Consider the following 9641-nt stretch of genomic DNA (forward strand, 5'->3'; position numbering starts at 1 on the left):
TCCCTTGTATCCGTTGTACATGCACCCAGCAGGTTAAAAGAAGCGCAGAACGCGTGTTCGTGTGCCACCTAACGCTTCCAAGTCGCATGTGAGCGGTAAAAGTCAACAACGCAAAATGCAGTCCCCTGCAGAAAGAAGACCAACTGTTGATGAGTGCGAGGTCATTGAACCTTGCCCGCAAAAAGAGTTTAAAGTGGAAGAATGTAAGACATCATTAAATTTGACATGCTTCCTGGAAGATGCCAAGAAAAACGCGCACCGCCCTCAAATGCAAGCCAAAAGACTGAAGGAGTGAATGGAAAAGCTGCGACAAACCTGCGACGAATCTCAAGAGAGATTAAAGCAATACGAAGAGGACAGAGCTGTGCAAGCCCTGATGAATGTTTCAAAAGCCGCATCGGAAGGTGACAAGACTGCAAAATTTGTCATCGAAGAAATAGTGAATTTTGACAAGGCAAGAGCAGCATTGCAAGAACCAACGCTGAGGGAATACGTACTATGGAAAGCGACATCATGTAAAGGATATGACCCAACGCGCATGGAAACTCCTTAAGCTGCCCTGCCGAAGTACGTTGCAGAAGTTTGTCGGGTCGCCTACGGGCGAAATCGAGCTCCCGAGCCTCGTACAAGAACGGCTGCAGGTAGAGAGATAAGGTCTGTGCTCAAAGAAGGAGCCCTACTGCAGTCTCATCATTAAAGTAATGTCGATCCAGCAGAAAACTTATTTATGATCGAAAAGTTGACAAAAGTTTTGGGCTTGTTGACATCGGATGTGAAGCTCGATCAAGAGCCACAGAAGTAGCCAAGTGGCTCCTTTGCTTCGTGCTACGTGGGCTTTCCACAGCTTCCGTGATTTTAGTCGGCTATGTCTTGACAAGATATTTGAAGGACGACCAGCTCCGGATTATTAGGCTCAGTGTCATGAAGGCGGTTGAAGAGGCAGAATTTTGGATAGTTCGCATCGTCACTGACAACCACCAGACAAACACCGCGATCTTTCGACAGATGTGTGACGACAACATGCTGCAGCATGTTGTGCCGAATCCGGTACGTGAAGGTGAACCGTTGTTGCATTGTTTTGACCCCAATCACTTCAGCAGAAACTTCAGGATGAGTCTGCTAGAGAGAAATATATTTAATGCAGCACATATGCTCAAAGTTGGCTTTTTTTTTTAAAAGCCCTCTCCAACATTCAAGAGAATCTGTTGGTCAAACCAGTGCGACTTCTGAGCCGAGCTCATGTGGAACCAAACAAGGCTAGAGAAGATGAAAGTGTGCCGCGCAAAGTTAATATTTTCACCTGTAGTAATTAGCACCCACGAATACCTGCAGAAGAATCCTCAGTCCCACAAGAGGGCTCCAGAATTCCAGGATATTACCTCAACCATCACATTTATGAAAACGGCTAGAATGTGGTACGACCTCCATGATATCTCTGACAGGAAATCCAGATAAACGCCTTTCGTCAGATCAGAAGACGATCGGCTCTCATGGCTTAAAGTTGATTTCATCAGCTACCTCGAGGATATTAAACTCGAAAGTACGAAGTCTCGGGTCAAGTCCCTCATGAAAGAGACCTTTGAGGCAACCGTAATGACAACCAGGGCAAAGGTCGTCGTCATTGAGTATCTCCTGACTGACCTCAAGTGAGAACCAACTTTTGGAGCAAAATAGTGTTTTTGTGAGACAAAAACTTGCTTCTAAAATGTATTCTTTCGCTCACTCTTTTTTTTTTTAATTTCAGATTTAAGTTGTTTTGACGCGACTTCTCAACAGCGAGCCGGTTGAGTCTCCGTTCAGCTGCATGCGTCCGCCAATTCAACGAAGGTAACGACCGAGTTGATGCCTGAACAGCAGTTTTCACGGCAGAAAAGTTGCTCAAGTTTCGTTCGTTATATTGCAATATAACTGATCTTATGTCCGGCGCCCAGTTTCTCGAGAACAGTGTCAGTGCACACCGATCAAGTTTCTTTAATAATCCCAATATCGGCGCACAGGTTGGCATTTTGTTGGCTTCCAGATGTGGAAATGTGCCCTTTAGTTTGAAGTGCCAGACGGCGCTGAAATGTGCCAGCTCCGCTCGTGAAACAGGAAATCCTGCAGTTACTGAGACAGCTCTTGGTGTGCTTTGGAAAATTCAGCACTTGATGAAGTGCAATGAAGTCCCCTCGGAACTTGAGTTCGCACCGCTGACTTACATGGCCGGCTACTTGGCCTTCATTTGCGGACAAAAGGTGACCATTTTTATTTGTAGAAATTGTCGTAATTTGAAAATAATTAGCTGAAGCATTCAGCCTAGCAAAGCAATAGAAATGTCTGAATGGAAGCAAGGAAGGCTAATGCGTAGAACTTCCTCAACTTTGCAGGTGACTTTCCCTGAATGCAAGCTGCAACTTAAGGGAATTGCATCACGTGACGGAGCATATCAGTTCGTGTTTAGCCTTGACCAAGGAGGACTCAGCTATCAACGAGCTCACCTGCACCTTTGTCGAGAGGGCTCTATAGTCGGCAGAGATTCTTCGTTGTGGACGATTTTGCAATGTCCTCTCGAGCGCTGTGCTTCCACACCTTATCGACTGCCCGCTGATGTGGTGCACTAACTGCAGAGACCCGTACCGCAGCGAAGAGCTCTGCGAGCTCTTTCTCCTAAGACCTCTTTTGGCAAACTGGACTGGTGACCTGAACAGTTATCTAGAGAATATATTGAGGCTTTCGCGGAAGCCTTTTTCCCGAAAGGTACACCGCTTGTGAACTATATGACTTCCTTGACCTGTTTGTGAGCAATGAAGTTTACATTGCTGAGGGGTCCGTTTCTTTTTGTCCTTCACAGATAAATAAAAGGCACAGCTCGAGCGTGCTCCAGCGTTGGTTAGAACTTGAAATTATATGGTCTAGCTAAATCTAACCATAACTCATATATCACAGATGTAACAGAAACAAGGCAACACTTACGGGAACAATTAAACGACTATTCGCTCATACTGCCAGCTGAATGCGGCTCTAACGCGCAGCCTGCAGCTGGGTGAGCTCCTCGCAGAAAGAATCGCGTGCTTTTATTCTACAGATTAGTCACATTATTCATGCAATCTGGCATAGACCAATCTCCCTAGGCGTTCGGCGCATGCGTGTCGCCGCCATAACTTTAGTTCAGAAGAGGCAGACGGTCGTGCATGCGAGGCCTCCTGTCGCCTCGTGCTCCACTCGCGCAGAGCTCCAGCGGGGTTGTCGCACGTGCAGAAAGAGTAAAGTTCCCTCGATGCATTGCGGCAGCGGTGGCTTAGTCAAACTGGCTGGTGAGATCGGTCTATTAAGACTTGCCGCTTCACGAAAAACGATATGAATAGCCACACCGGGTCGTGTCGGGCGGACTACTCCTCCTTCGCCAGAGCCGTTTATTGAGAGAGTTTGGCCATACATTGGTTTGAATAGGCGAGCATCTCGGGGCCAACCACAGGCCGCGAAACAGCCCCTAGCGGTGGTCGTGTGATCTAAATATGTGACACGACTATAGACGCTTTACACACGCGCCAAATTACAGCCGCCATTGCTGACCTTCTCTTGTCTTGCCGGGATGCCGAGCAACTGAAACGGTAGTCGACAATCCTCTACAAAGGCCGATGCTTTAGAAAAGGACACAGTTAAATCTAGTATGGCAATAACCTGGCCTGCTACGGTAATGATGAAGTAAAATGAACGAAATAAGAGGAAACAAAAACTGAAGGTCAGTTATGGCGGCGTCCATGCACAGCTGCTGCAAAGCGTCTATACTTCGTTTCACCTTATGTGCGAGCGAAGGCAAAACTGGAAGCGCGAGCACGGAAGCTCCGTGCGTTCAGGCTTTGCTCGAGCGCGCGAGCTGGGGAGAAATGCAAAAAGCGCTGGTCTCGCGCTTCTAGCTTTGGTTTCGCTCGCAGATAAAGTGAAACGAAGTATAATTTGAGCCGTGCCGAGCGGAACTCCGCGTCTCAAGACGCTCGCGCACCCCACCCTTTGCACTGTTTTTTTTTCAGCCAGTCTCAGGACGCTGCTCTAGCAGTGCAGACAAAGGCATGGGCACGAGCGCGTGGCTTCGAAAAGTGCTTCCTATGCACGAGGTCTCGTACAAACAAAAGCGTTTCGCTGAGCTAGGCTCACGCGCCTGTGCCTTTGTCTTCACTGCAGACATTTGTGAGATGGAGTAGAGGTCTCCTGATTGGTCGACGCATTGTCACAAATTTATTTTACGCTCTAAGCGTGGGGGGAATATTCGGCGCTGGCAGCGGCCTTTGCTCCGCCTATTGGCCAAACTCTCCCAATACACGGCTCTGTCCTTCGCCGATAACGAGCGCCATGGCTGGCGCTGCGGTGTAAAGTAGAACTATCATATAAAAAAAAAAGCGCGAATAACACACGGACAAGAAGGAGAGAACACACAGGACGAGGCGCTGACTATCCGTGTGTTATTCGCGCTGTTTTTCAAAATGGATTCATACCAACTCGCCCAACTTCCCATTCTAGAACTATCACTCTCACCGGCGGAATGAAGCATACGGCAGGCCGCTCCCAAGGGGAGTCCTAATCGAGCGGCCGTGACCAGACTCTCAATACCACGACCTACTCTATAGCACTTGCGACCACTGCATCTACAGGGTGAAACAAGGAGACGGCAGGCTCTTTAAATCGACCGCAAAATTCGGTTTCTTAACCTATCACGCTACGACCATGTGTAGCGTTGCCCACAGTTAGTGCATTTTTTTTTTGTAAAATTTGCAAAGAGCGAACTTACCTGAGGAAAAAGTAAAGAAAGAAAAAGGCTTAGCTCCTATGGAAACGCAGCGACGCCACCGGTCCGCAAACAACACGGCGCCGTTTCGCACGGGAGACAAGAGATGGCGCAGGCGATCGCTACGCCAACTGCCGCCAACGAACGAGCAGACGACGCCGAGAGTCGGCGTATTTAGCAGACAAGGAACTGCAGTTCCTTGATGTTACCGCACCTGTTTTTGTTTCTGCGACTGTCGCCGCCTGCGGAACGCGCGCCGCTTTTGAGTCGAAAAGATTGTCTGCTAAAGACGCTGGCTCTCGGCGCCGTATGCTCGTTCGTTGGCGGCGTTCGTTGCGCCATCTCTTGTGTCCCGTGCGAAACGGCGCCGTGTTGTTTGAAGACCGGTGGTGTCGCTGCGTTTCCATAGGAGCTAAGCCTATTTCTTTCTTTACTTTTTCCTCAGGTAAATTCGCTCTTTACAAATTTTACAAAAAAAAAAAAAGCATCATCTGTGGGTGACGCTGCACAAAGTCGTAGCGCGATAGGTTAAGAAACCGAATTTTGCGATCGATTTAAAGAGCCTGCCGTCTCGTTGTTTCACCCTGTAGATACACTCCAGCACGCACCTCTCGTAGGGCCGAGTTTCAGCGGCGCGTCGGTAGCGGGGCCTGGAACTCCGTATTCTTTTTTGCCTTTTTCCGCGCTGCACCAGGTTATGTTAGTGTTATATTCTGCGCCGCCTGATGGTCAGTACGAATGACAAAAGACCTTCCCCACAGATACACGTGCCACTTTTCACACGCCCAAAGACATGCGAGAGCTTCCTTCTCGCCCGTGGAATACCTTCGCTCTGCATCAGTTAGCGAGCGAGACGCGAAGGCTACAGGACGAAGCTGGCTACCATACTGCTGCTGCAAAACAGCACCGAGACCGTACTGAGAAGCATCTGTGGCCACGACGATAGGCAACGTCGGGTCAAACATGGCCAAAATTGGAGCTTCTTGGATGGAAGTCTTTACTTTCTGAAAACTGGCCTCAACTTCCGGAGACCAGTTGAAACGAACTCCTTTACGTAGGAGACGACGCATCGGTTCGACGATGGTGGAACAATGAGGGATGAACTTGCTGTAGTACTCTACCAGCCCTAAAAATGCTCTTAACTTCACTGCATCAGAGGGAGTTGCAAAATTTAGGACCGCATCTACCTTGGATGACAGGGGTGCTAAACCTTTCACGGAAAGATGGTGTCCCAAAAATGAGAGCTCCTGTACTTGGAAAACACCTTTACGGTTTAGCTTCATTCCTGCTTGGGAAATTCGAGACAAGACACGACGGAGATTCTCATCGTGCTCCTTCAAAGTGGATCCATAAACGATGATATCGTCCAGATAGAACTGAACGCCTGGACAATCCTTTAGGATTTTGGACATGAGTTGCTGGAAAGCTGCGGGTGCGGATGCCAGCCCGAAGCAAACTCTCTTAAAGCGAAATAACCCCTCGTGGGTAATGAAAGACGTGAGGTCACGACTCACCGGGTCGAGACGGACTTGATGGTAGGCGGACGCCAAATCCAGCTTGGAGAAGATCGCCGCTCCCCGTAGAGAGTTCAACAATTCATCGATGCAAGGAAGTGGAAATGAATCAATGACAACGGCCTGGTTCGGAGCTCGTAGGTCCACACACATACGGATGTTGCCATCGGGCTTGCGGACGACAACAATAGGTGACACCCACTCGGAGGCTTCGACACGTTCAATTACGCCCTCTCGCTCCAGCTTGAAAATTTCTTCGGAAACCAATTCCCTTAGGGTCATCGGGAGGCGACGGAGCTTTGATTGGACTGGTGGAACTGTGTGCCGCACCTTGACCTTGTGCGAGTGATTCTTCAGCAGACCCAACCCCGGGCTAAAAAGATGTTCAAAATCTTCGAAGCCAGGTGGCAACTTGGATGCGTCTCGCTTCGAGGAACCACCAACAAGGCTCGTTGAAGGACTGGATTTCTCTGGATGACGCTGCATACCTTGGGGCGCTTGACTCCCCGGATGATCTTGTGGACCGTGTAGTCCGTGACTCTCAGGACTGTGGAGCTCTTGACTCTCAGGATGACGTTGTGGATGATGGGGCCCTTGACTCTCAGGATGACGTTGCGGACTATGGAGCCCTTGACTCTCAGGATGACGTTGCGGACTATGGAGCCCTTGACTCTCAGGATGACGTTGCGGACTATGGAGCCCTCGACTCTCAGGATGACGTTGCGGACTTGACTCGTCCTCGAAGACTTTAGGTGTGGTCTCTTCAGAGACCGATGAAGCAGGAGACGGGTTCTCCGCAAATGAAGGTCTGGAACTTGCCGCTGGTCGAGAACCAGGGACTTGCGATGCTTGACAGGACGACGCGGTGAACGGTCGTCGCTGCGGGTTGGGCATGGGCCTCACATCCCGCTGTGATGCTCCTCCTCCGTGAGCTGCATTCGCATACAAACACTCATGTTTAGCGCCATTCAACACCAGTTGCAACTCACGGACCGCGTCGATGCCGAGTAACGAACGTCCAGTCTTGGTTACGTAAAACTCCAACGTTGTCCAGCGGTTCTTAAAAATTACTTGTCCCACAAAACATCCAAGTACCGGAATGGTCTCTTGCAGATAGTGGACGAGAGGCGTCGACGGCGGATGTAACTTTATCCTCCGCTGCTTGTTAACTTCGTTAAACATGCGTTCATTTAGGATCGACACACATGAACCGGTATCAACAAGAAGACGAAGAGGGGTCCCATTTACCGTGATCTCGGCCATGAAGGCGTCACGACGCATGCTGCCGCCTTCTCGTCGCTCGGCCGTCCCGACGACCACAGGTTCCTTCGTCAGCCTGACGCTTGGCAGCTCCTCAGGAGACAGCGACTGGCCGACCACGTTCACCCGGCCGGGCCGGTCCCCTCTGAACTGTCTGTCGGCGAAGGTCCGCCGAGTACCACGGCCTTGAACCGGGAACGATGCCTGTCGCCGATCGTAGGTGAAGGCAGCCGCCGGCGGGCGACGACTCCGACACGCCACTGCAAAGTGTCCCCACTTTCCACATAAGAAGCATGTCGCTTGAGACGCCGGGCAAACCGCTCGATCATGACGGCGGCGTCCACAGAAGTAGCAGGCGTCGTCTGCTCCGATCCCACCCGTCCGAGGCGGAGCGGGCTCACGCCCACGCTGAGGCTGGAACACCCTCGCCGGAAAACGGGGCACGTGACCGGAGGCCACCGGAGCCCAAGGCATCCTGGGTCCAAGCTGCGACGGGGGGTAGCCAGGTTGAGGCCAGGGAGGGTAGCCGCTGTAGCCATCTTGCCCATGCTCGATGGAAGAAGACGACGCTTGGCCGCCATCTTGTGTTGCTGCCGTTTGACGTTTCTCGATCTGGACACGCTGGACTTCTGCCGCGACCGGGACTTGCGACTCTCGCCGCCGAAAACTTGCGGCCGTCTTCGCTCTCTGCTCGTACTGGCGAGCGATCTGGGTAGCCCGTGACAGCGTTGGCAGCTCGCTGCCCTCGCACTCCTGCAGAACGCGATCCTGAACGCGTCTGGACTCCAGGCCTTCCAAGAAAACCTCGCAAAGTCTTTCATCGAGGGCGTTCCCCAGAGCACAAAACGAAGCCTGATGGCGCAACACGGCAAGAAACTCAGTTACCGACTGGCCAGGACGTTGGAACAAACCGCGCAGCTTCTGGCGTTCAAGCGCGATACTACCCGAAAACTCAAAATGCTTCTCGACTGCCTCCAGAAAAACCTGGAACTCGTCAGTCCCCTCCACCGCAACCGTCTCGTACAGCTGAAATGCATCCACGATGCGCTGGCCCTCAGTGCCCAACAGCGAAAACAGGATGGCTTTTTTTCGGAACGGTTCTACGAGATGCAACGCCGACGCGTCAAGAAAAGTCAGAAAAGCGCGCTTCCATGCCGGCCAAGCTACTATCGGCGGACCGGGCACTGCCAAAAAGACAGCCGGCGGCGGGAACGCCGTTGGGCCGCTCGAAGACGAAGATGACGAAGTCATCTCACGATGAAAATGGAACGTACTGAAAACCTAGGCCTAATGCCTCCCCCCGAAACTCATCAAACGCGGCCTTTCCGCAAAATATGACTACCGTTCACCCGGAACAAAAAAGGAATACATTTCATGAATACAGTTACGCGCCGGTTTCCTCAACCACTGACCCGCGACGCGGAGTGAAGCCCCCTCCCGAATCCCGGGTTACAAAAGAGGAAATGCTACATATTAAAACAAATATCCCATCCTCGTCGCCAAAATGTTATATTCTGCGCCGACGCGGCGGTGCTCTAAAGCCTGGCTACATTGGACGCAAGCGCCGGTGACTCACGTTCGACGTAGCCGGGAAACTACATGCCCCGAGCGGACCTGGACGGTCGCCGGAGCGAGAAGAAAGGACAACCTACGGATTCAGGAGCGGGGCGAACACTGGCCGATGAGGCCGCAGATCACGCGCGGCTCATGCCGTCGCGTGCTGTCCTTTTTATTTTTACATGGATGCACGAGATGGCTACTTTAAAAAGGAGATGTCAAGTAGCGCCATCTCGTGCAAATCAAAATACTACAGTTAGCCTCTCTGGCGTTGGCTGCGCAAACTAAAAAAAAAAAAAGCAAACTAAGTAACGCATTGGACTCCTTCCTTTACATAGGGAAAAACATTTTACAGCCTGAACGCGTTGAAACCAGAAAGCGCAATCAGCTGGCACGCACGCACGGATAACAGAAGAAGCTGACGAGGTAGGAGGGCCGAGTTTTTGTGCCGAGAACGCCTCTCACTAGGCGGCGCTAAAATTCGGCCCTCAGCCTGGAGCAGGCTCTTCGATAGGCAGAGCGCAGATAAAGTGGTCGTAAGTATAGAG

At 51.2% G+C, this 9641-nt stretch overlaps 1 protein-coding gene and 1 pseudogene across 1 annotated transcript; one reads left to right on the top strand and one right to left on the bottom strand.

The window, feature by feature from the left end:
* Positions 1-524: 524 nt before the first annotated feature.
* Positions 525-2751, top strand: LOC121047344 (annotated as a pseudogene).
* A 4854-nt stretch (positions 2752-7605) lies between these two features.
* Positions 7606-9072, bottom strand: LOC115312311 (the record flags this gene model as incomplete). The annotated part of the gene is made up of 1 exon (XM_040214639.3): positions 7606-9072. A coding segment is annotated over exon 1 (1182 nt), but the record flags the coding sequence as incomplete, so codon positions are not given.
* Between the last annotated feature and the right edge of the window lie 569 nt (positions 9073-9641).

Source organism: Ixodes scapularis, unplaced genomic scaffold (assembly GCF_016920785.2).
Source record: "Ixodes scapularis isolate PalLabHiFi unplaced genomic scaffold, ASM1692078v2 ptg000058l_1__unscaffolded, whole genome shotgun sequence".
NCBI lineage: Eukaryota > Metazoa > Arthropoda > Arachnida > Ixodida > Ixodidae > Ixodes > Ixodes scapularis.